General features: G+C 41.5%; 1 protein-coding gene across 1 annotated transcript in view; it reads left to right on the top strand.

Annotated features, from left to right (window-relative positions):
* Nucleotides 1-27,901, top strand: part of LOC309558636 (uncharacterized protein) — a 526,969-nt gene that overhangs the window by 458,646 nt on the left and 40,422 nt on the right. The window contains exons 13-16 of the mRNA XM_082261702.1: nt 89-238; nt 12,226-12,386; nt 21,924-22,097; nt 26,047-26,188. Coding sequence (XP_082117828.1) covers nt 89-238; nt 12,226-12,386; nt 21,924-22,097; nt 26,047-26,188 — 627 coding nt within the window. The remainder of the gene's footprint in view (nt 1-88; nt 239-12,225; nt 12,387-21,923; nt 22,098-26,046; nt 26,189-27,901) is intronic.

The following is a 27,901-nucleotide window of genomic DNA, read 5'->3' as shown; positions in this document are numbered from 1 at the left end:
TAGATCACATTTCATTCATAGACTTTAAATAAAGACCACTGTGTATGATGATAAACTGCTTACTTACATGTTATTATGTGTATTTCAGGCATAGTGTTTAGTAATGGAGAACATTGGAAAGCCATTAGGAGGTTCACACTCTCAACTCTTCGAGACTTTGGAATGGGAAAGAAAACAATAGAAGCCAGGATACAAGATGAATTAATTCCTCTTATAGAAACTTTCAAGTCACACAATGGTAACACATTATATAAATCAGAAACTGTTCAAAGTGTATCCCTATTACATGGGGAGATGGCATTTCTTAAATGGGACCTGAACAGTGAAAGCTGTGCTACAAAAAGCAAGCAGAGAGCAAAGGCCTAATCCCAAGTATTGCCTCAGCTGATCATGTTCCCAATACTGACATACCATTTCTTGTCCTGCACTGTGTTTTGGTGTGGAGATGGCCATCTTGGTAGAGGAGAAGGGCTGGGTTTCCCCATATCAGAGCTGCCTTCACTGATGATTGGTGACGTGATGACGTTTGGTGCAGAAATCACAGATCTACAGAATGAATGAAGGAAAGCAGGGAAATCCTGACACTGTAACTATGTTCTCAGTTATAGCTTTGTCACTACCAAGGAGAACATTGAAGCACAGCAGTGGCATCACTAAATCTCGCTACAAATTAGTTGAGACTTGTGGTCACAGGTACAGTGCTTTAAAACTCAAACAACTGTGCGACTCAAGCCACAGCGAGTGCACTGATATTTTTCAGCAATTCAAGACAAAGGGAAGCTCTTTCGGGGTGCTACTTAAGTACAATTACATTATTAGATATTCCCTTTAAGATGACATAACTTCACTCTTTAAATTCAGGTCCACTTTAATATAACATACACTACATATGGAAGGAGCCAGAAACAGGTACAAATGCACATATTAATTCATTAGAGATATCTTACATTCAACAAAGAAAAGGTACAACTAAAATGGCACTTAAGTATTACATGAATTGCAATTGAATTGACTTTATTTTCCCCTAAGAAGGTGTTTAATCTGGTAAAGAAGAGCCTTGTATACATTATCTCACAAAAGAGTACACCCCTCACATTTTTGTAAATATTTTATCATATCTTTTCATGTGACAACACTAAAGAAATGACACTTTGCTACAATGTAAAGTAGTGAGTGTACAGCTTGTATAACTGTAAATTTGCTGTTCCCTCAAAATAACTCAACCCACAGCCATTATAAACTTCTGGCAATGAAAGTGAGTACACCCCTAAGTGAAAATGTCCAAATTGCCCCCAATTAGCCGTTTTCCTTCCCCGGTGTCATGTGGCTCTTTAGTATTACAAGGTCTCAGGTGTGAATGGGGAGCAGGTGTGTTAAATTTGGTGTTATTGCTCTCACTCACTCTCTCATACTAGTCACTGGAAGTTCAACATGGCCCCTCATGGCAAAGAACCTTATGAGGATCTGAAAAAAAGAATTGTTGCTCTACCAAAAGATGGACTAGGCTATAAGAAGATTGCCAATACCCTGAAACTGAGCTGCAGCACAGTGGCAAAGACCATACAGTGGTATAATAGGACAGGTTCCACTCAGAACAGGCCTCGCCATGGTCGACTTAAGAAGTTGAGTGCACGTGCTCAGCGTCATATCCAGTGCTTGTCTTTGGGGAAATAGACGTATGAGTGCTGCAGAGGTTGAAGGGGTGGGGAGTCAGCCTGTCAGTACTCAGACCATACGCTGCACACTGCATCAAATTGGTCTGCATGGCTGTTGTCTCAGAAGGAAGACTCTTCTAAAGACAATGCACAAGAAAGCCCACAAACAGTTTGATGAAGACAAACAGACTAAGGACATTGATTACTGGAACCATGTCCTGTGGTTTGATGAGACCAAGATAACCTTATTTGGTGCAGATGGTGTCAAGCATGTGTGGTGGCAACCAGGTGAGGAGTACAAAGGCAAGTGTGTCTTGCCTACAGTCAAGCATGGTGGTGGGAGTGTCATGGCTGGGGCTGCATGAGTGCTGCCAGCACTGGGGAGCTTTAGTTCTTTGAGGGAACCATGAATGCCAACATGTACTGTGACATACTGAAGCAGAGGATGATCCTCTCTCTTCGAAGACTGGGCTGCAGGGCAGTATTATAACATGATAACAACCCCAAACACACCTCCAAGACCACCACTGCCTTGCTAAAGAAGCTGAGGGTAAAGATGATGGACTGGCCAAGCATGTCTCCAGACCTAAACCCTATTGAGCATCTGTGGGGCATCCTCAAACTGGAGGTGGAGGAGTGCAAGGTCAATAGCTCCATGATGTCATCATGGAGGAGTTGGAAGAGGACTGCAGTGGCAACCTGTGAAGCTCTGGTTAACTCCATGCCCAAGAGAGTTAATGCAGTGCTGGAAAATAATGGCAGCCACACAAATTATTGACACTTTGGGCCCAATTTGGACATATTCAGTTAGGGGTGTACTCACTTTTGCTGCCAGTGGTTTAGGCAATAATGGCTGTGTATTGAGTTATTTTGAAGGGACAACAAATTGACACTGCTATACAAGCTGTACACTCACTACTTTACATTGTAGCAAAGTGCCATTTCTTCAGTTGTCACATAAAAAGATATAATAAAATATTTACAAAAATGTGAGGGGTGTACTCACTTTTGTGAGATACTTTAAATGCATAACTGGTCCATATAGTAAACTTGGAGAAAGAGAGGTTTAACCTCTGCATATGGAAAGGTTTCTTTAAAGTAAGAGCTAGGAAAATCTGAAATACATTTCCACAGGAGCCATTTCAAGACTACTAAATAGATATGCTAAAATGCTATTTTTAACCACATATCTATAAGGACTATTGTTTCAATTTTTGAGCACATATAACAATTCACATTTTAGGCCTAAAGGTTCGTTAAACTCCACAAACAGTATATATTTTCTGAAAGTAAAGACCCTGGAGAATAAAAAGCTCATAGTTTCAATTTTGTATGTTACTATGATATTAAGTGCACATTTTTATCAAATGCAATTTTAGAATTGTCCTAATTTTAGTGCTCAAAAATACAACATATTTTATATAGAAAAAAAGAAAAACAACTGCGCTAATTCAAAGTGATAATAAGCAGCAACTTCAAGTGCGACAGACACCCCAAAACAAAATAATAGAAAAAAGCTGCGCTGTGAGATGAACCATCAACTGAAATAGTCCATAAATGTCCAATAACAAAATGTGGATGTGAAGACTTGTGCAGATACCGCTTACCAAATAACTGGTTAAGGGAAGCCAAATGATGAATAATCCACTTGTCCTCACGGTTGTGACACAATAATTCTCCCAATAGCAATGGGCATCTCAGCAATCGGACATTAAAGACAAAGAAAAATAGACACCATAGTGTAAATCCAAAAATTAAATGGGAATAACACCAGATAAATTCAGTCAAGCCTTGTTCAGGTACCGCTTACCAGAGTTCCAACTAAAAATAGCCAAACAATAAGGGATAACTCCGAACCCGCTTCAGAAGTTGGGGATCAGGGGACCTCGTGATAACGATGTGGATCTCCAGCAGCGTGTATGTTGGATTATAAAAAATAGAACAAGGCAAACGCCATAGCGTAAAACCACAAAACAAACAAAATAAACACCCAAGTGTTGTGCACACAGCAGGTCTCATACAGAGGAGAGTCAGTGCAAATAAAGAAGTGGAACACCAACCACCAGGCAGACTCCGTAGGTACCCCTTACCAAATGCTGTGTGAAGAAAAGCAGGCAAGAGAGTGTGTAGGGTATCTATCCAGTGAAGATGGCTGCTTACCAGATGGAAAAGGATTCAAGCATAAAGGGAAGGAGACACCGAACATGCAGACCGGGTGAGCGATGGTATGTATAGGTACTCTTACCGACTCCAATGATATACAAGCAGGGAAGTAACAGACTCTGCTAGAGCTTCCAAATGGGGACTCATCCAGCTCAGCAAATAGATAGATAGAGAATCCAACAGCTGAAACCTCCACTCAGGACTTCTCCGAAAGGGCTCAGGTTGTGGATCGAAAATTAGCCGGGGAACACAGAGGAAAGAGCCATAGCGTAAAACCCCAAATAAATTTATTGTACAAGAAAGAAAAAAACTTACAAACGTCAGAAGATATGTGCAAAATGGAGAGGGATGTGCAAGCCGCCGGCCGGACGGCTCCGCTCGCCCGTCCTTCGTAGGTGGATCACGTGGGGATGACGTCAGCATGCCGCGTCCTGACGCGTTTCATCAGAGATGATATTTTCAAAGGTACGGGCGGCGTGCTGACGCCACCTTTAAATAGCAATACAATCGATGACCGGAAGTTCCCTTGTCGCCATCTTAACTATGGTAACCCGGAACCGGAACATGCTGCATGGACCGGAAGAGGATGTGAAGAAAAACAATAACAATAGCCATGGTGAATCCCATAACAGGATTAACCCTGAATTTGCACTTTCTATCGCAATATGTAAACACATATCGTGCAGTCAAACCACAAAGCCAAATGGGCCGGGATCACAGCCCTTATTGTCAATGTGCAGAACCACAAAAAGAAAAATAAGTAAGGTAATAAAGTAATTGACCAAAATAAAGGGTTCACTATATATGAGAATTTCCGGTAATGGATTCTATTGTGTAGTTCTCATAACATCAAAAAGATAGAATCCCATTAAAATGGATCATAATTGTAAATTTTGACTAATATAAACACAAATGGATAATATACAAATAAATATATATTACATAAATTAATTGATAATAACAAATGATGTTAGAGTAGTTAAAAAATATATTAAAAATTATATATTAAAAAAGTAAATCACTTTCTTCTCCAAACCCAATAAACATTGGAAGGCATAAAAAACACCAATGATAACAATACAGGCCACAGCCGACCTATAAGGGATGTGAAGTGACAATGATAACCAATACATTACATTTGAAAGGAAGAGGGGGGGGGGGGGAAGCCAGATAAGGAGTGATTAAGAGTTGTCAATAAATGCGTTCACCTCTGTGTCCACATTTAATCCGAATGGCGTATAGGATTTGACCCTATATATCCAGGCCATCTCAAGACGTGAAATGCCTCTCCTTAGGGGTTCGCCCCGCCAATGTGGAATAAATTTATCTATTCCAAGGAACAACGTGCCCTTTGGGTCACTGTTATGCACCTGTGCGTAGTGCTTAGAGACCGAATGTTTTGGAAAAGATTTTCTAATGTTTGCCACGTGTTCATTAAGCCTCACATTCATAGGACGTTTAGTCCTACCAATGTACTGGTAACCACATGGACACTGAAGTAAATATACTACTCCTTTGGTGGCACAAGAGATGAATGGCTCAATGTCATGTGATTTACCAGTACTATGGGAAATGAAGGCTTTGGTGTTGCGTTTCCTTATCGAATTCAAAGAGCAGATTTGACACCTGTTACACTTGTAGTACCCTGTAAGTTGATCCAAAAAGGTACTTCTGGGTTTTGGAGGTTCTAACACATTGGGGGCTAGACGGTTTCGTAATGATGATGCTCCTTTAAAAACAACCCTAGGTCTCTCCGGTAGGGAGGTGCTCAGGACAGGGTCATTATTTAGGATATGCCAGTGACGGCGTATCAAGTTTTTAATGACCATGTGCTGGCTAGAGAAGGGGGTAATAAAAGGTGCAGCAACTGGATTGGAAGCAGTGTTATTGACCTCATTACTTCCTGGTTTCAAAAGTTGGGCCCTGTCTTGTTGCTGAACCTCTAGAAGTGTTTTCTGGAGAAATTCTGGGTCATAACCCTTCTCCAGAAATCTTCCAGTTAGGACATTCGACTGGGAAAGGAACTCTTGATAGTTGGAACAATTTCTCCTGATGCGGAGGTATTGTCCCTTAGGTACTGCCTTTAGCCAGGGATCGTAATGGCAGCTATCAACTGGAATGTATGAGTTTCTATCAGTTGTTTTAAAATATGTAGATGTTACAAAACTATTATCCTTCACAGATATAGTTATATCAAGAAAGTTGATAGTAGACTGATTACATTCATAGTTAAGTTGAATGCCCCTTGAGTTGGAATTTAGCATTTCCATGAAGGCCACCAATTCATGGTAATGGCCATCCCAGAGGAGGAGGACGTCATCGATGTATCTTGCCCACAGCCTCAACTGAGGTCTATGGTGGGCATAGATGACATCCTCCTCCCACTGGGCCATGAAAAGGTTGGCAAGGGAGGGGGCATATTTAGCCCCCATAGCCACACCCATGATCTGGCGATAAAATTTGCCATCAAACCAAAAATAATTGTGGTGTGTGGCGAATTCCAGAAGTCTCATAATGAAAGAGATCTGTTGGTCTGGTATCAAGGAATCCCTATCAAGAAACATCCTCACTGCATCTAGACCCAAATGGTGTGGTATAATGGTGTACAATGAGGACACATCTGCTGTTACCAGCCATAGGTCTGCAGTGGGAGTCTGTTCGGACAACAAATTCAGGATATGTGTGGTATCCTTGACATAAGATGGAGTCCTTTGGACTAGGGGCTGCAAATAAGAGTCAATGTACTTCCCCACCCGGGATGTCACAGAGTCTATGCCACTGACAATGGGGCGACCCGGGGGGGAAGTCAGACTCTTATGCAGTTTGGGAAGACAATAGATCACTGGGGTCCGCGGGCATTTCGGAATGAGGAAAGCCTTCTCCTTTTTATTGAGTATCCCCAGTTCATGACCATCCTCCACAATTCTCTCTAGCACTTTTTTATATTTGATCTTAGGGTCGGAGGGCAATGTAACATATGTTTGGTTGTCATTCAACAATCTATGCATTTCTGCCATGTAGTCATCCCTATCAAGGACAGCTATCCCCCCCCCCCCCTTTGTCAGCAGGCCTAATTACCAAGTTCTTATTATTACATAAGGAGTCTAATCCTGTTTGTAGATCAGTGGATAGAGAGGTTTTGTGTACTTGAATTCGGTCTAGGTCTCTAAGCACCACGTCTCTGAACACTTTCAGTGAAGGTGCTAAAGATCCTGGTGGGTTGAATACCGATGCATTTGCTAACCCGGAATGTTGATATTGCCGGGGTGCATTGGTCTGTTGGGTTATTGGGTTGCTCATCATATATCGCTTCACACTCATTTTTCTAACAAACTTATGTACATCCATATAAGTTTGGAACTTGTTAAGGCGTTGTGGGGGTGCGAACTTTAGACCTTTGTCCAAAATTCGAATCTCAGCACTGTTCAAGGTGTCTTTACTGAGATTAAAGATGCCTGCTCCTTCTACGTCTTGGATTTTTTTAGATTTAGCGCGCCTGCCTCCCCGGCATCCTCTTCCGGTTCGGCCGGACGCTTGACGCCTTGATTGGCCCTGGGAAAACCCCAACCCGGGTAGCTCTGACCAGCTAAACTAACCGAGCCAGAGCTTTCAGGGACCACATCTCTGGCTGCATGGGTGTTAGTTTGTGGTTGAGATGATTCCACAATATTAGGAGCCTCATTATCCTTGAGAGGGTAAAAACGGTTGTTGACCGGTACATTGTACTGATGACTTTCATGTCTAGAGGGGAAGGGGTCCCTTCTATGACCCTGAGGTTCCCTATTAGGTCCTGGTGGACAATTATAGGATGGGTCATACCATTGTGAGTGGGGCCTAGGGGGGCTATAATACTGTCGCCAGTGTGGGGACCGATAATGTTCAGGTTCTGGACCTTGGGGATTGGGATAATAATATCCCGGGTCAGCATAGTTATCAGGTCCCCTCCTCCATATTTTATATAGCACTACCCCCCTAGGAGCTGCTGGATAGGATGGGTCCATTGTTCTTTGCCTCAACCTTCTCAAGAACCTCAGCCCCTCTGACAAACCGGGTTAAGTGTACAAACATACAATATCACAGGAATTCACCAAAAGTAATACTTAGCACCCAATAGAAGGGCTATATCAAAGAGAATGAGGTAGTAAGGGCAACCTTAACATATTGTCAACCAATATGGTTGGTAACTCAGCAAGCATAAAATGGATTAACAAGGGTAATAACACAATTTTGCATACAAAGTGTTTAACAGCAGGGGCTAGGCATAAGATGACATTTGACATCCAAATCGGCCATCAATAGTAGCAGGGCCACCTCAAGTGTAGCATTGAGCAACAGTAAAGTTTAGTCTACCGAGTGCTGGGCCCGCAGGTATCCTCACTCCCAGTCTCAGGCTTGGATCACCACTGGAAGGGTTTTTTTTTTAGCGGTAAACAGTTCTGGCAGCTCCAGCACTGAATGTATGTAATAGCAATGGGGTGTTCTGGAGGGTCTATTGATGATGGCTTCTGGGGGATCTATTGTTGCTGGAGAGGATCTATTCTTATGTGGCAGCCTTTTGTTGCTAGGAAAATCAATTTTTGTTGGTGGGGACTCTATTGTTGCTTGGGGGGGGGGGGGGCTACTCTTCTGGGAGGTTAATAGTTGCTGGAAGGGATCTATTATTGAGGGAGGAGACTGTTGTTGTTGGCTGCTGGAGAGTCTATTGATGCTGAATGCTGGGTGATCTGTTGTTGCAGCCTGGGATCTATTATTGCTGGGATGGTGTTTTGTTGCAGGGATCCATTGATGCTAGGGGGGCCTATTGCTACTGGCTGCAGGTGATCTATTTTACTGCTTTTCTTGTTATTATTAACAAATTACATACAAATGTCTTAGGAACACAAAATGATACTTGGCTCCTGAATGAACAATGGCAATGAAAACAGGCGGTGATCCTGACTGCATGGTCCATGGTCCCCTGCTGCCAGGCGAAGATTCAGACAGAGGTGCTTGCTCTCTAGCTCCCTCAGTACCAAGAGGAATAGCTTTCCTGGGCAGTTTAATAAAACGCAACTCTCCACTCCTGCTACTGCACAGTTCCTATTGGCCTCTGTATAAGCAGCCTATTTGTCCCATTATATGGATGCTATCCCAAACTACAACTCCCAGGATTGTTAGCACTCTGCATGGAAGTCTATGGGTTTGCTTGGCGTTAGCTCTCCCCCGCTGGCCAAAGGACAATGTTGCAGCATAACATATGTATCTCAGTAGTGGGTGAAAAGAATAAAAGGCAATATCTCCTTCATATTGCTGTAGCCCAGCATCTGGATACATTTATATATCTACTATATATTTCACACATGTGAAAGAGCGACAAACTTTGGAAACTTTGGTACCCAAAATTGCCCATAGGCATTGCTTTAAAAGCCTTTACAGGGTATCAGTTTAAAGTTGGTGCTCCTATAATTATTGCTCTCACTCCCTGTTGGCTGTAATATGTAAAATGTGTAGTGCAGTTGTGATGTTTGGGGATGCATTTCATTCTTTTTTTTTTTTTATACAAGTAACTTTATTGTTATCACTTAGTGCCAATAGCACTCTTTGTGATGACATTTTGCATTGACAAAATCTCTTTACTACTAAAGCTAATGGAGCACAGATTGTGCACTATGTTCACCAGGGTGTGGAAGTGATTGGGTGGCTGTAGAGAATTACTTCCACATAAAAGGCCATTGCCCCTCTACCACATTGAACACACATCTGGCTGCTATAGAGCATGTTTAAGTTCCCTGTCTTCCAGCTGTAGTTTAAAAACAGTACTGGTAGACAAATGGTTGAGCTAGATGTGTTTTTTAAATGCACATAATACAATATTTATAAGAAAACACACTGCAGATTAATCCTAAATTGAAAATATATTATTTTCTTGTTGGGAAAATTTTAATCTCAGTTTATAAGGAATTTTTGCTTAGTTATAAATCAGCTGCCTTTTTAAAGGTTTTTCGGATGTGTCCTAAGATTCCTGCTGCTGGTCCATATGTCACTATTGTGTCTTGTAATGCGCATTGTGGGACATGAATGATGTCACAGTTAGAAGTGTTGGAAAGTAGAGTTTCATGGAACTCTTCAGAAAAGCTGAAAAGATAATCATAAAGCTTATTCTTTTACAGGGTACTGCTCGTGCACAGTTTTTTTACAACCCATCAGGGTGGATTTAAAAAATCAAGCTTATCAAGGTGCCCAAAAAAATACCTATCTGTGCTGCATATAGCAACCAATCAGTTTAGAACTTTCTGTAAAGGTAAATGAAGGGAAGAATCTGAATGATTGTTTTAGGAAACAAAAAAAATGTGTCTCATGTCTTTAAGTATCAGTGTGAAGAACTGTCCTGTAAAACTAAATTCACAGCATCAAAAATGCGTTACTGCTAGCAATAATTCTTAATGGCACCCCCAATCACTGGAAACTGCAGTGTTGGTTCCCGTGCTGGGAACTACATAGCTCTATGCAGCTTCCCTTTGGCTGTGATTTTGTAAATGTTGCAGGGATCTTTTCCCTGTGTTTCCTTAGGTACAGCCAAATGAATAGGCTGCTGTGACCAGTCAAATGCAGCTACCGAGAAACCAGCATAGTGTGAACCTACAAAGAAGAAAATAGGGTTTTTTTCCTCCTAGGTATGGCAGAATTTTAATGTCACAAGACTTTATATAATTAAAATATAAAATGTATTACAAAAATAGATTCTTCTAAAAGACAACAAGCAATTATTTCATTAAAAATCATGTTCAACAGTACATGAATCACTATTAAACCAAATACAGTGTACAAACTTATATCCAGTTATATGTCTGAGCAGTATGCATTTTGTTTTTGTTTCTCCACAATACTCAATACGTTTCTTGGACTTTGGCCCACTTCATAAGGAGCTTACTAGTGGAACATATGTGTACTTCCCTAAATGAAAGAAAAACATACATGAGATATTACAATCACATAATGGGATGTCAATCTTATTATATATTCATGCTCTTTTCTTAACTGGTTGGGATTGGGTGTAGGGAGAGCCAGACTACCTCTGAGGGGACAAAGCAAGGGAACCCCAGGACTGGATAAATACAGCGAGGGGATCCACACATAATATGGTGCCTATGGGAAATCTTTTCTATGAGTTATTTTTATAATGAGTATTTTGCATAAATCACGGTATCCCTGGAGAGAAGGGGGTGAGTGAATCAAATTTATGGATTATAGAAACCATAACTATACCTATATTATATGCTTTTAGTAGTATATCTTACATGTCGGTATATCACAGCTCAGAGTCATGAATACTCTCAGTAGCATAAAATGTATTAATGTCCCATATCTAAGAGCTCACTTTGGACAGGTCATGTAAGATCCATCCAAGCAGTGGGCAGAGACCCTAATGGTGTTTAATCTAACTAATAAATATAATAAAATAAAGTGTAATAAACTATTATTGCTGCACTCCTTCATTTAGCCTGTAGTTTAGAGTAAATGTGCATCTCTCTATCATTCTACTAATATATTCCATCAAAAATAGGAATAAGAGAGAGATGGGACATCATATCCATTTACCTGATATATCATGTCATATGTGAAAAGGAATTGCATTGATTCACTTAGCGTGTCATGAGGATGCCTTTCCCCTATGCAAAAAAATAATATATAGACAAACCAATTTTTTGGAGTAATAGTGGCATAAGCCAAATGGGCTTGCAATCAATTTAGCAAGATGTAGAGGTAAATAAATAAGAGGTACATACATCTATAGTTGTTTAAACAAAAAAAAGGAAATAGGATTGATTCACTTAGCATGTCATTAAGAGGCCTTTAACCTAGACAAAAAAAAAAAATATACACAAACCAATTTATTAAATAGTAATGGCATAATACTATGTGAATGCATAAGCCAAAGGGGCTTGCAATCAAGGTAGCAGAGTTTAGAGGTAAGTAAATAAGAAGTACATACCATCAATAGTTGTTTGAACTAACATATACTCATGGTATGCAAATGCAGTTTGTGTCGATTCCCCCAGCAGCATCAACTCCATCCTGGGTCACACACCTATATGTCTCCCTAATGAGCTGCCAATTGTGGCCACCTGGACTGGGGACGGTGGTAAATGCCCCTCGCCTGACGGCTTGGACTCATCACTGGGTGAAGGCTTAACTACCATCCATGAGGCGCAACTCCAAGGCGTGCACCCACTGGTCCAGGTGCATCAACATTGTGGCCTGTCACTGTGTATGCGTCACGGGGCAGATTCCGCACGCACCACGGCACTGTATATAGTGTGAACCTAGGCTAACATTGAAATACCCAAGACACAACATTGTTTCCTGAAGAGTCTTTCAGAGTAAACTAATGCAGGATTATCTTTCTCTCATATTTTACATGCTCCAGAGAAACCATTCGACACAGACCTCATAATAAACTGTGCGGTGTCTAATGTAATCTGCTCTATCATTTTTGGAGAAAGGTTTGAATACAACGACTCAACATTTAAAAAACTTGTTCAAATAATAAGTGAGAATGAGAAACTGGCTGGTTCACCTAAGTTGATGGTAAGCATTGCATTTTATTATTTTATGATCGTTAGCTTAGACATATTATTCCAAATGACAATAAATGACTCAAGCGCAAATAGGAGAGCAACAAGTGGTTAAACAATTCCGGCAGCGCCTCACACAGAAATCCTTTGTGCAAAAATGAACATAAAAAAAAAATGACATGTATAACAATAAAACAAACAAGACACTTAGGCTTGGATTATATGTATGCGAATCAGATGTGTTTTGAACTGAATGCGCATAACATGTAAACCAGATTGTCTTGAAATTGAACCATTTTACACATGTCCGTGGTGGCTGTGGACCATCATTTGAAAGAGTCCTGTGCAATTATTGGGTCCAGTTCAGGTGCGAATTTAGGTAAAAATGTGCACCTAAGTCGCACCTGAACCAGTGAACAAAGCTACATCAGACTCCTTTTAAAAACTGACTGCAAACCGTAACCGGACATGTGTGAACCTAGCCTCATGCTATATTGCCAGCTGCATGTTGCTTCTGAGCTGTGTTTCTTCAATGTTGCTAATGCAGTGCAAGCACTTGCATGTGTCCTGTGTTATTGTTATATATGTCGTTTTTTTTTCTTTTAAGTTTATTTTTGTACAAAGGATTTGTGTGTGAGCACTGCAGAAATTGTTTATAATATTATTACAAATGTTAAAGCGGAGTTCCGGCCCATTTTTCAACTTTACACCGTCAGTTAGATTAAAATAACCTGGAAAAGAATTGGATAATTATAATTTTTTTTTGTTTCACTTACCTTATTTTTTCTGAAAATTAACTTACATTCCTTCCACTTCCTCCTTATGCGGACACGGCCCCCGATGTCACTTCCTCCTTTGCATTGGCTCCTGGGAGATGAGCGTCATCAATCCCAGGAGTCAATGCGCCTGCACCGGTGTTCCTCGTCACTTTCAGTTCAGGCGAGGCATTCCCTGCTGACTATATTAGAACAGCTTCTGGGCATGCACAGAACCCGCTGCGGAATGACACGCCTTCACCGGAAGTGACGAGCATGGCATTCTGGGACTCCAACATCCAGGAAGATGGACACGATGAGGGATGCTCCGGCTTCAGCTACCCACACTGCAGATGGCAGTGCTGGACAAGAAAGTTTCAAGGTAAGTTTTCTTCTTACAGGTTTACTTAGCAGGGGACAGTTCAGGGGCTATCGTTGCTTAAATGCACCAGCCCTGACTGTCCTAGGGGTATTTTTATCTAAAAAAAAAAAACAATCTGCCTGGAACTCCGCTTTAACATACAGACATACATACATACATGCAGACTAAGGCCCATAAAAATATTCAACCCTTTGGAAGTTTTCATGTTTTACTATTATAGAACACTAAATCATAGTGGATTTAAATTTTTTTTTTTTTTTTTTTTACTAATTAAAAAAAATGTGTCTTTCATAGCAATGTGAAAACAGATCTTTGCTAATTTTTTTAAAGGGTATGTAAACCTTAACAATTAACTTCTTTGATTTAGTTCATTTTGGTCTGTTAAATAATCCAGTGAAAGCATTTTGTCCAATTGGAGCAAGTGCAAAAAAAAACCCAAAAACATATTTTTTAAAAAAGCTTGCCAGCTTCAGATAGGGAGACAGAGAGGAGGAGGAGACAAGTTGGAAGCAGGTGGAGGTCGTCCCAAGGAGCTAGTGGCACAGTCAGACAGCATGTATCGGCACTCGGGGTCAGCCAGACAGCACGCCAATCAACGCATGTTGTTGCCACCACCAGAATGCCGTCATTGCAAAGCTCAGCAGTGTGGCATTTTTTTTTGCATGTCTGCCTCTGATGACAGCGATGCCATTTGCAACCTGTGCCAAAAGAAATTGAGTCGTGGGAAGTCCAACACCCACCTAGGTAAAACGGCTTTGCGAAGGCACATGATCTCACATCACAAACGCCTATGGGATCAACACATGATGAGTACAAGCAGCACACAAACTCAAAGCCACCATCCTCCTCCTTGTCCAGCATCTTCAGCCACGTCAACCACTGCTGTCCTCCTTGCCCCCTCTCAACCACCCGCCACTCTGCCTCTCACCTTCAGCAGTTCCTGCTCATCTGCCCACAGTCAGGTGTCTGTCAAGGAAATGTTTGAGAAGCCAATGTCAGAGAGTCACCCTCTTGCCCGGCATCTGACAGCTGGCTTGTCGGAACTCTTAACCCGCCAGCTTTTACCATACAAGCTGGTGGAGTCTGAGGCCTTCAAAAAATTTGTAACTATTGGGACAACGCAGTGGAAAGTACCCGGCCGAAATTTTTCTTCACAAAAGACAATCCCCAACCTGTACTCTATTGTGGAAAAGGAGGTCATGGCATGTCTGGCACACAGTGTTGGGGCAAGGGTCCATCTGACCACTGATACCTGGTCTGCAAAGCACTGTCAGGGCAGGTATATCATGTACACTGCGCATTGGATAAACCTGCTGACGGGTGCCAAGCATGGAATGCGTTTTTGCCCTTTTGTTTTGTTCCTGGAGCGTGCCCTGCGAAGAGTGCTGGATCAGGCCGTAGATGAGCGAGAAGAGGAAGAGTTGTGGTCACCATCATCACCAGAAACAGCCTTATCATTATTGCTTGCTGGACCTGCGGCAATGCTGAAAGAGGAGTCTGAGGAAGAGGAGTCAGAGGAGGAATGTGGCTTTCAGGATGAGGAAGACCAACCACAGCAGGCATCCCAGGGTGCTCGTTGTCACCTATCTGGTACCCGTGGTGTTGTACGTGGCTGGGGGGAAGAACAGACCTTCAATGAGATCAGTGAGGATGAGTAATGGGACATGAGTAGCTCGGCTTCCAACCTTGTGCAAATGGGGTCTTTCATGCTGTCATGCCTGTTGAGGGACCCTCGTATAAAAAGGCTGAAGGAAAACGACCTGTACTGGGTGCCCACGCTACTAGACCCCCGGTATAAGCAGAAAGTGTCTGAAATGTTGAATTACCGGCAGTCGGAAAGGATGCAGCAGTTCCAAAACAAGTTAAAAAGTATGCTTTACACAGCATATAAGGGTGATGTCACAGCACAATGGGAATCTAACAGGGGAAGAGGTGAAAGTAATCCTCCTCCTACCACGACCACGCCGGCAAGGACAGGACGCTTTACAGACGTGTTGTTGATGGAGGACATGCAGAGCTTTTTAAGTCCTACGCATCGCAACAGCCCTTCGGGGTCCACCCTCAGATAACGACTCGACCGACAGGTAGCAGACTACCTCACCTTAACTGCAGATATCGACATTCTGAGGAGCGATGAACCCCTTGACTACTGGGTGTGCAGGCTTTACCTGTGGCCTGAGCTATCCCAATTTGCGATAGAACTTCTGGCCTGCCCCGCTTCAAATGTCCTGTTAGAAAGGACCTTTACACAGCATATAAGGGTGATGTCACAGCACAATGGGAATCTAACAGGGGAAGAGGTGAAAGTAATCCTCCTCCTACCACGACCACGCCGGCAAGGACAGGACGCTTTACAGACGTGTTGTTGATGGAGGACATGCAGAGCTTTTTAAGTCCTACGCATCGCAACAGCCCTTCGGGGTCCACCCTCAGATAACGACTCGACCGACAGGTAGCAGACTACCTCACCTTAACTGCAGATATCGACATTCTGAGGAGCGATGAACCCCTTGACTACTGGGTGTGCAGGCTTTACCTGTGGCCTGAGCTATCCCAATTTGCGATAGAACTTCTGGCCTGCCCCGCTTCAAATGTCCTGTTAGAAAGGACCTTCAGCGCAGCAGGGGGTATTGTCAGAAGAGAAGAGAAATCACCTAGGTCTAAAAAGTCTAGATTACCTCACCTTTATTAAGATGAATGAGGCATGTATCCCGAAGGGACTGACAGTGGGGGATGCATTTGACTAAAAAAGGCCTCATGAGATGCCTTGGGCTAAAAATGGTCCACACGCTGCTGTATTTAATCTCTGCATGACGGATGACTTACGTGACTTCTCCGCCACCAACTAGGGTTCAAGCCGCAATGTTTTAGTGCAATTTCTGCCTGGAAAACATCAATATTTCTGGCCGCTGCTACTGCAGCGGCTGCAACAATACCTGATTTTTCAGGCATGTGTACATGCCTAATTTTTCTGGCCTCTGGTGCTGCACTGTGGCTGCAAAAACAAAACAAATAAAAAGGCACATACATGTGTCAATTCCCCTTCGTGATCGTTACCTTTATTGTGGTGAAGGGGCTTGCCTATCATAATGAAGCGATCACCTCTATGAGTGTGTTGGCAATGTTGGCACACCCCAGATAATAAGGTTGTTGCTTCATTGTGAACAGACCAAAAGCGATCGGCTGGATAATTTTTCATAGAAAAAACATTAATTCTCTTTGTGATCATCTAAGGTTATCATTAAAGCCTACTAGGCCAACAATGGGCCCACACTGCAGAATCATTGTTTTCTGGGTCACTTAACTGTCACTGAACTACCTCAGCACGACCATAGGCTTTGAAAAACCGCCATCGCCTGCAATCTCCCAAACGTGCGCACGAGCACAGTCATCACTACACCAAGATTGATGCATAGAGGAATAAAAATGTATGTCATGAGTGTGTCAACTATTGACAACTCTTTGCAGTTGTCTAAAATCTATTCGATACACGTCCCCTGATAGGGGACGTAACAGGGATTAAACTGATAAGAATAGTACTACTTAACACACCACTCATATAGGATGGCACAGTACATTGTACGGCGCATGCGCAGTGCCCAAAATTGGAAGTAAGTGGACCGACCAACCATCTTTTTCCATCTCCCGGTTCCTAAAATCTATTCCATACACCGGCCCCTGATAGGGAACAAAACAGAGATTAAACTACAGCAGAACCATTGTTTTCTGGGTCACTTAGCTGTCACTGAACTACCTCAGCAGGACCATAGGCTTTGAAAAACAGCCATCGCCTGCAATCTCCCAAACGTGCGCACGAGCACAGTCATCACTACACCAAGATTGATGCATAGAGAAATAAAAAGGGGACAAAACAGAGATTAAACTGGTAAAACAGATTTTTTAAATTTAAAAAAAAAGAGGTCAGCCTCTGTGGAGCTGGGTATTTTGTGGCCGCGTTACTGAATGCTCATGCACAATGGCTGTAGGCTCATGCGTCCTTTTGCGGAGGTGACAAACCTGGTCAGTCAAACCCAAGGCAACATCATCGACCTCATCCCATATGCGTTTTTACTGGAGCGTGCCCTGCGAAGAGTGCTGGATCAGGCCATAGATGAGCATAAAGAGGAAGAGTTGTGGTCACCATCACCACCAGAAGCAGCCTTGTCGTCGTCGATTGTTGGACCTGCGACAACGCAGAGAGAGGAGATGGTGAGGAGGTGGAAGACCAACAACAACAGCCATCCCAGGGGGCTTGTTGTCACCTTTCGGGGACCCTTAGTGTTGTACGTGGCTCGGTGGAGGAAGAGACCTTCAATGACGTCAGTGAGGACAAGGAACGGGACATGACTAGCTTGTTATCCAACCTTGTGCAAATGGGGAGTTTGCAGTTGTGCAAATGGACTGTTTGCGGTTGTTTGCGGTGCGTTAAACGGGGAGTTTGGTCTGTCAGAGTTTGGTCTGTCACTGTGAAGCGGGCGTAACCCTTACACTACCCGATCGATACAACATCATACCTGATCGTATACACACACTGGATGTTTTAAAGCACGTTATTCCAAACAATTTAGCAATGTTAGGTGATTTATGCCCTTTATGGATTAAAACCCGACTCTGCGTCAACTACGTAATTTTCCATGGGAGTTTTGCCATGGTTCCCCCTCCGGCATGCCACAGTCCCGCTGTTAGTCCCCTTGAAACAACTTTTCCATCACTATTGTGGCCAGAAAGAGTCTCTGTGGGTTTTAAAATTCGCCTGCCTATTGAAGTCTATGGCAGTTCGCCCGTTCGCGAACATTTGCGGAAATTCGCGTTCAGCGTTCGCGAAAGGAACATTTTATGTGTTCGTGACATCTCTACTTGAGACAAGGTTAACATTTTTCAAAATAAGGTTTTAATAATGAAAAGGTCAAATTTGGTGCAAATACAATATTTACAGAAAAAATGCGTTTCAAAGAAATAGAGACATAATTCAGCAATAGAAAAATAAGGTAGAAGTGAGGAGGAAGAATACTTGCAGTCAATGTCCTGGGTTTTATCAGAGTTCAGTCAATGAACCAGGTGTTATTGGTTCTCAAGCTTGATAGGTGTTCCTGATTTCATGGTAAAGGAGAACTCTCTACTTGTTAGGCATCTTTCTTTTTCTCTGGGATGAAAGGGGTGTTGACAGATGCCCCTCACCAATAAAACAGAGTGTCTATGAGCTGTCCTGGATTTATGACAACATCAGGTCCCTCCTCTACAGACAGTTTTATACCACTATTCATATCTTCCAATTTGTACAGGTTGCATTCTTGAAACAGATACATTATGTTCAGCATTGAATTTCATGTCCAGGGATACTAAACACAGGGTAGCTCAGATAAACTTGTCACCCAGGGAATATCTGACAGCTATCTTCCCTTCTATATTTGCTAGTGTGGTCATGTATGACCTTATTTCATTCAGTACGACATTTCTCATTCAAATATATACTTATTATTAATGTGTCATGTTCCTGTCTGAGTTTATGACTCGTGTGTGTGGATTTTGTAAGTATTGAATTTGGAAGAGCTCTCTGATTGCCTTTAACATCCCCCACTAGTTCTTGGTATCCTTAATGGATTGATGGTCCTGGATAGCAGAAACAGACATCCTGCCAGGACTCAATTAGCTGTTTACAGTTCTGCACAGACCTAAGCACTAGTTTCTGATGTCTCTGAGTTGAGATAATGGCTCTTTTGAAGTGTAAAACCTATGCATTCCATGAATTAAAGAAGGAGGGGGTAATATCATTGCAGCAATGTATAACTGTTCTGCAAGACTGTCATGGCTGATCTATGATAACTGAACAACATGGCCGCTTGCTACATCTTTTTGTGGGTCCAGTACGTGATAGCATTACACACTCCTTAATGGGTTTTGCTCAGTAATATGAATGAAATGAAAGGTTTAATTTCTCCCAGCCATTGTAAAAACCATATAATATAGAATGAATTATCAGACAAAAACATCTGTGATTTGCGTAGCCAACAGTTACTCCTCTGCAGTTGAAGTGAGAGTCAAACTACGTAAAACGTGAAACTGGTTCGCTAAGATAGAGCCAAACAAAGAAGCCACAATTTTAGAAAAACAAAAATTAAGTTAAAGAAAAATCTACGGTGTTTGTTACATTTGGGGAATCAAAATCTAAATATCATGAGCTCTCAATATTCAGTATTCAAATAATCATTGACAAAATCAATAAAACATATTTGCCCTTCCAAAATGGCTGCTGGCTCACAATGGTCGTTACCAGAGTCCACTAAGATGACTGCCTTTCCCAAAATGGTTAAGGAGGAGCTTGCATCTTGCATCCTTAAAGTTTCTGGGTGTATGTCGTGAAGAAGTGTAAATCTGTGTGTGAATGTGTTTGTCTGATCTCCTATACACTGTTTTGAGACAATAAACTCAAAAAATTTATATTAAGCCTAGCCCAGAAGTTGAAACTTCTTTCCATTGGTTGAGGCAGATAAAAATAATTTTCTTGTGTGATTAGGCATTTGCCTCTTTTAACCACCAAGTGTATCCTAGAGTAGAAATATTTGTTCTGAATTATAATTTTAAATGTTTTGTTGTAGGAATGTCCATGTTCTCATGGTACAGGCATGGTCATATGATATTTCTAATATATATCTGTAAGGTTCAGATCTGGTAACACCGTCTAATGAGTATACATTACTAATGCAGCACATATCGATTAGGAATACATGTTTTACCTGTATATATTCTAATTAATTACACATCTAGATAGAAGCAGAAAACTATATGGATATATATATATATATATATATATATATATATATATATATATATATTTAGAGCATATATCTCTAAACACAATAATTTGTATATGTAACCCATTTCTACATATGGCATATTTTTTTTTTCCCATAATATTTCTAATCAGAATATTACCTATTAGATGAATATTATGCCAGCAAACAATACAATTATGACTTGGGATGGGATATAATATATGAGGTATAGTCTTATAATCATACACATTTAGATAAATACAATAATAATGTAATTCTCAATTGAATATTATTCTAAACACATAAACAAAACTTCCATATTCCCCCTTTGGTATATTATGGACCATGTTGTACATAAATATAATGTTTCCAGATATTTTAAAAGAATGTCTGAGCTGTATGAATGTGTTACAAGAGAAAAAAAAAAAACAGTTCTTTCTATGAGGGAGCTTTTGCTGTGTGTTTATCTTTAAGACAATGGCCTGGTCATCATTGGATAACTAATTTTGCTGTCTTTCCATTGACGTATATTAGGAGATGTTGTAGGTAAACATTCCCCCAAGGTTTTCCATTGGACCTTGTTTGAAGGTGGGATTTACACCTCGGAAAGGCAATTGAGTTGACTGTGTTTCCAAAGTATTGTCATTCAAGGCTCTTCAAATACAATTTAGTTAGTGGCCATAGAATATAGTTATCCTTGGCTTTTGTCCTCAGTTCAGCAAACAGCCAGTTTACAAACCTTCCTTCAACATGGTGATAAAAACACAGGATGTTCTGTTTGAAGAATTATGTGAATGTCCTGAGTTTAACCTTGTTTTGGGGCTTATTCAGTCTTAAACCTCAATATAAAATATATTAAAATATGTATATTTCTTCATAAGGTTCTGACACATAGCTATACATTCAGCAATTATCATGTGTTGCATTCGGAGTGGCGTTTAGAGCTGCACCACCTCCACCAGCCAGTGTACCTCAGTACCTCACTCACTCCCAGTAACAGAATTGGATCATGTCGGAACACCTAGAATGGATCTCAAGAGTGTCCTATATTAATTCTTCCTCTTAGTACTGTACAGTTAGGCTGAGAACCTCCATGACATTAGTCTGTTCCCAGTTGCTATGGGAGACAGACCGCTAAGAAAGAAGCACAAAAAAGGACTCCCACGCTACTGGAGGACACCTCACCTTACCCTGATACCACACCTTGACTGGTTGCTTGGTGTCTTGAACATGTACTTGGCAAAGAACTTGCTCTTCTGTAGCATACTGAGTTGACACTGTAGGTTTTACTCCCATAGTGCTATTGCAGGCCCAGGTTCTTTTAAAATGCCAGCCCCATTATGCACCCCTTTGAATATCTTCAGACCAGGCTCAAGGACAAAGTTTTAATGGTCTTTACTGATCGCATCAGTGCAAACATGACACAAAGTGCAGTGGTTCCTTCACTAAGCCTAATTAACTAATAGATGGCCCAGGCATACCTGCAAGAGAGCAAAGATTTAAGTAAGTATAAATTGTCTTCTTATGATTTTTTTTTTTAGTTAGAGGGATGAGACCAGGATACCACATGTGCTAGATGTGATTCAACATAATTACGTATCTAGACCAAAGTTATGAGAATTACTTTTTTGTTTCCACAGCTATTTAACTTTTTTCCTCGAATCTCATCTTTTCTTGGAGCACACAAACAGATTATGCAGAATTTTGATGATCTCAAAGAGTTTATTTTAATGCGCATCAAACATCAGAGACAAGTGTTTGATACAAATGCCATCTCTGGATATATAGATGCATACCTTTTGAAACAAGAACAGGTATATGTTTTTCTAATATAATGTGCTGCATTTATAAATGAACCTTGTGTGATTTTGTGGTTTCCTTCACATTTATGAGAATTTATCAGCACTCAATGACAAGGCACATGAATCTTTCCAAATGTTGTTCTTCAAATCCCCTACTTTCTGTAGAGTATAGTCTGTCTAATGTGAAGCCTCCTAAACTGGCCATAAATGGGTCAGTTTTTATAATTCAATCAGCGGGTTGAACAAAAAACTGACTGTATTCCCCCATCCACACATTCAAGGTGGATGGGGGAATGCAACTAATGTAACATGACACAAAAAGGTTCCAAGCTCTCCTTACCGACAAGTCTGCAACCAACAAAATTGACCTGTCTAACAGTATGCGTTAAAAACAGGGGTTTAGTTGCACACATCTGCAAATGCATGCATAAGCCACAGAGCCCCGACAAGGCACCCCATTTTCTGTGGTCCCAACTCTAAAATCTGTGAGTCTCCAACAATGGAAGCACATGCATTTAAATGGACAGGTGTAGGGCAGATATACCTGAAGGCAGCCCACCCCTTAAAGGCACAGGGGCACACTAAACACCCAGCCTATAACACCATGGCAGCAAAGGTGTCAGTGCTTTGCCTGGCCAATATAATCCATAGCACAGACAAATGGTTACTGCCCACACCTGTAGCTGGTATCTGCAGTAAGGAGCATTGGAAGGGCAACACATGTAAGGGCTCTTTCACACGGAGCGGACCGCATTGCGATCCGCTCCGGCACTTTTTTTTTTTCACGGAGCGGATGACACTTGTGTCATCCACTCCGTATGTCCGCATATCATCCCATCCGTTTGCGGATGATATACGGACATAATGTATGTCTATGGGCATTGCGGGTGTCAGCGGATGACACCGCTGACATCCGATTTTGCATCCGTTCCGTTTTTTTAAACGGAACAAAAATAGGGTTCTGTTCCATTCCAAACAACGGAACAGAAATGAAAGGACGAAAATCGGATGTCAGCGGATGGTGATCCGCTGACATCCGCAATGTCATTGACATACATTATGTCCGTATATCATCCGCAAAGAAATAGGATGATATACGGACATGCGGAACGCCCATGTGAAAGAGCCCTAACAAGACATAAAAATGTTCCAAGCTCTCCTTACTGACCAGTCTGCGACCAACCAAATTGACCTGTCTAACCGTATGCGTTAAAAACAGGGGTTTAGTTGGATGGGGGAATCCTCCTGCTGTTTTAGTGAATTCTGACAGGGAAGACTTTCCTGCCATCAAAACATCGGTGGACATTGCATTGGACAGGCTCAGCAGCCCTAACTGTCCGCATCCACATGTACATCTAGTCACAGTAATCCTCTGGATTCCTGCCATTCCTGACAAATGAATGAGGCTTAACAGTGTTGTTCGTTTTTTAACGTGGCAGACTCTCTCGTGAAAGGAAAACTGTAACATGACAACCTCTCTTTATAAAAAGACCTCTTTGATAGTCTGGCAGTCCCTCTCATTCTTGCCTGGCATGTCTCTTAAAGGATAATCAAACTAAAAAAAGTTTTCCATTTAGTTAAACTTTCCAAAAACAATATATAAATTTCTCCCAGGCTGATAATCTATACTCTGATTGTTAAAACCTATAAGGCCTCATGCACACTGCAACTAAAAATTTTTGCAGGCGTTTGATTTTTTTTTTTTTCTACTCCTAAATGCCCCTCTACTTTGGCTTATGTGTCCATACACATATAGGCATTGACATTAAAGTAATTGCAAAATCTCCTTTTTTTCAATAAAAATAACAAACATGTCATACTTACCTGCTCTGTGCAGTTGGTTTTGCACAGAGTAGCCCAGATCCTCCTCTTTTCGGGTCCCACTTCGGCTCTTTCAGTGCCCCCACAGAAGAGGGTGTCAATGGCGCTGCTTCTCTGTCTTAGCCAATGAGGAGGGGAGTCCCAGATGGCTAAGACAGTCGTGGACATTGGTGGATAGAGAGAGGGCTCAGGTAAGCATTGGTAAACCTTCTGACTTTACAACCCCTTTAATAAATATAAAAAAATAGTGCAGCCTTCCACTGATTTGGCCAACCAGCAATAATTTAATAAATTATTTTTTATGACCTGAACAATCTTCCTACTGACATTGGCAACTAGTTTGTTTCAAACTGTCTTTACCTATCAGTGTTTCTGTTTCTCACCTCTAGAAGGATGAATGGACTTAACCAAGATTCACCATTTTTGCACCAGCAAAGAAGGGCCCCAACTAAGCTAGCAAAAAAAAAATACAGTTTGGGGACAATATCCTATTGTCTTATTTATTAGCACTTGTCTCACTATTTATTTTATCAAAGATCATTTTTTCTATATATCAATGCCCTGCAGGTTATTTGATTTTGCAGGGCTATCCCTGAGACTCAGAGGCAGCTTAGCTCCCTGAAGTTTTAACATTCTTGTTGCTGCTGTTTAGACTCTGGTGGTCCTGGTACAAGTCAAGTGATAAACGTGGCAAAATCTGGGCTCAGTCACCTTTAGTGAAAAAATCTCTATATTTAAAGTGGAACCACACCGTATCTGAGCACCACAAACCAAAAACACTATTTTATTAATTTTAATATTCAAAGAAAACTTCCCCATCCATTAAATGTCTCCATGCATGCTGAGAAATCACTTTTAAAAACACCCCCTAGCATTCTGGGCATGACCATTCCCCTGTCCTTAGCTCAGCCATGCAGGCAGGAGGGTGTGCTTAGCTGAGAAAACTTCTCCTCTCCTCCTGAAGACATGGCATCATTTGCCTAGGCCTTTAATCCAGGAAGTAACTTATGAAATGTTAAAATAATAATAATAAATATGATATACCTTCTATCTATTTACTAATGCTAGTAGCATAAGGATTTAAATAGTCAATGTTAATTGAGAGAGTGAAGTTTCACTTGAAGTATGTTTTATGACAGCATTGCTTAAGGCCCCTTTCACACAGGGAGTCCATTCAGATCCGCCTGCCCGTTTTTTTGGCAGATCTGAACGGATGCTCAATGCATCTCTATGGGGCATCGGATGTTAGCGGAGACATGTCCGCTGACATCCAATCCAATCCGATCCGATCTGTTAAATCTGGACGGATTGAAACCCTACTTTCCATCTGTCCAGAGGATTGGATCGGATGGGATCGGATGAGAACGGACAGACGGTCCGTTCCCATCCGATTCCCTCATAGAGAACAGCGGGACCTGACAGCTCTGTCTCCGCACACAGCGCGGAGACACAGCTGCCATCCGCCTCCTTAGCAGGGGATCGGCGGATCAATCCCCCGCTGAGATAAACGGAGTGGATAGTGTGAAAGGGGCCTTATAGTAAATTATTATAGGGTTGTGATTATAGTTGTATAACCTTTTCTTCGTTCACTCACTTACCTTCAATATACTCAAGATCATTTTTAAACTGGTGTGGTTTATTTATGTAAAGGATGTGTCAGAGGTCGAGGTATTACACCTCTCAATTCAGTGAAAATAATAACTCCAGAGAGATTTCCAGACTAGCAGCTCCTGCAGGGGTGCACTACATTAGTTACACTTTAATTATAGTCTGGCAAAATTGTAATTTAAAATGTGACTTGGAAATGTGCAGGAGTTGTAACATTCAGCCTTTAATAAATACAGTGAAAGATTTATTAAGCACCTTTCCCCATCGAAGTACAGATGTTGGCGAATGTCAGACATTTTTTTTTTCTTTTCATCTGGGTAATACAGGACTATAATGTTCCAAAAATTAAGAAAACTTTACAAAGCAAATGCGCTGTTATTATGCTGGTGGATCCTTTATAAATGAGGCTGTTTGCATTTTTCTCTTTTACAATGGGAAAAGGCTCCTCCATACAGTGTATAAAATGTAGAGAAATAAGTAAGATGATGATAAATAAATTATTAGCGTTTAAATCATTTGACTGTGTTTTTAGGAGTCAGCCAAAGCTGAAACACACTTTGATGATGAAGATATGGTGTATTCAGTTCTGGATCTCTTTGCTGCTGGGACAGAAACAACATCTACAACACTACGCTGGGGCCTTTTATTCATGATAAAGTATCCAGAAATACAAAGTAATTTTGTGGGTTTACAAAGTGATGCTATTTTGGGGGAAATGTCTGCTTGACCATTCTGCTCCACCTTTACCTAGCATGTGGGTCTTCATCCAGACTCATATTTTAGATTTTAATAGCCTTGGAAAAAGTAAATGCCCCTTTCTGACACCTTTGGATAAGTTTCACCTTATTTCCTGAATCACTTGTTGGCCTATGGCTTAGTGCCTCCTCAAATCCTTATATACCCTACCAGTGACACCTGTCCCAACAGAGACTACTGAGACATTTTGAGAGTGGCAGTGCACAGCACTATTTCTTCCACCAGCTCTTAACATTACATTGTTCCATAGTGACTTATTCCTGCAGGCTGGGAAGGGAGCCACAACTTTACACTCACAGGGTTCAGTAGTAATATTGTTTCAGGTCTGGTCCCTCTTATCAGCCCTTTACCGCAACTGATGCCCAAATATCCATTGCCCAGCCGCCCAGAGGGTTGCATCCCACCCACCCGGACTTTCATCTCCTGGCCAACACAGCTCGCACATTATTACCATTTTAATTAAGGTTCTGTCTACACACTGACAGTCTGTAACATCAAGACAAGAAATGAGGAGAGCAGTTGTCAATGAGGCAGGAAGTCAGAGACAGCAAAAATAACCTAGAAGAGGTTTTAAACCTTCCACAATTATACTGACAGAAAGTAAGATGTCTTCCCAGTGAAGACATGGACTGCAATAAAAACTTTACAGGAAACAATGTGAAACTTATTTTTGTCACTTGTTTTTAGGGATATATAAGGCTTTTGTTCAGTGCAGTGTTTTAATAAATACCTTGATTTGATTATTTTTATAGGCTGATTTGAGAAGAGAAAACAAGTGTGCATCCCTAATCCACAGACAATAAATGCTCAGTAATTATAGTGAACATAACTAATTCAATAAAGTGAATAAAATAAATCACAATACGCGCCAATGTGTAAACGCTTGTAGAAAAAAATCACATACATTCATAAAAATGAGTCCAAAGATGAAAAGGTAAATCCTGGAGTGAATATCTAAGTGCCTGTTTGGTGCCCAAATAAACAACACAACATGAAGTGCTCAAAGAGGTGCCATCGCCACATGTAATCATGCCTCTTACCAAAAATATGTGATCTCAAATTATAGAGATATAACTTGTTCCAAAGCTCTTGCCCTCACTGGTATTTCACAGGTTTTTGGAAATTTGGAAAAAAAACTCCTTCACACCCGATCTCAACTGTTGTCACCTCAGAGAATTGGCTGGCTTTACATGAGGCATATAGCTGCTGAATCTTGGGTAACTGGGAACAGGGGCAGTACTGACACCTCTTACCGGGAAACGCATCAGGTGGAGCTGCATCTGTGACATCATCACACGTGGGACAGCTGGTGAGGACCAGGCCTGTGCTTGCTGTTTGTTTGTATCACTGGCTTCATGCTTCTAATATGTAAGTTCAATACCTTTTTCATAAATGGTGGTTTGAACATACTACACTATGAAGTCTCTTCTGTCTTCCATATATGCTGGAGCAGCCCTCAAAATTTTACTTGTCTGTATGAATTAGGCGAGTGGAAATAAGCTGAGGGCGAGTGTGGAGCCGCATCGGGGGGGGGGGGGGTCGACGGGTGCCGCTGGCAGGGGGTTGGATGGGGCAACTGGTGGCGAGTAACTCTTAAGGCCTGGCTAGTAGCTCAGGACTTAAACTTTTGT

The sequence above is a fragment of the Pelophylax lessonae genome (genome assembly GCF_965119305.1).
Source record: "Pelophylax lessonae genome assembly, chromosome: 6".
NCBI lineage: Eukaryota > Metazoa > Chordata > Amphibia > Anura > Ranidae > Pelophylax > Pelophylax lessonae.
The sequence above is the reverse complement of the archived record's forward strand: the minus strand, read 5'-3'. Positions and strand labels throughout refer to the sequence as shown.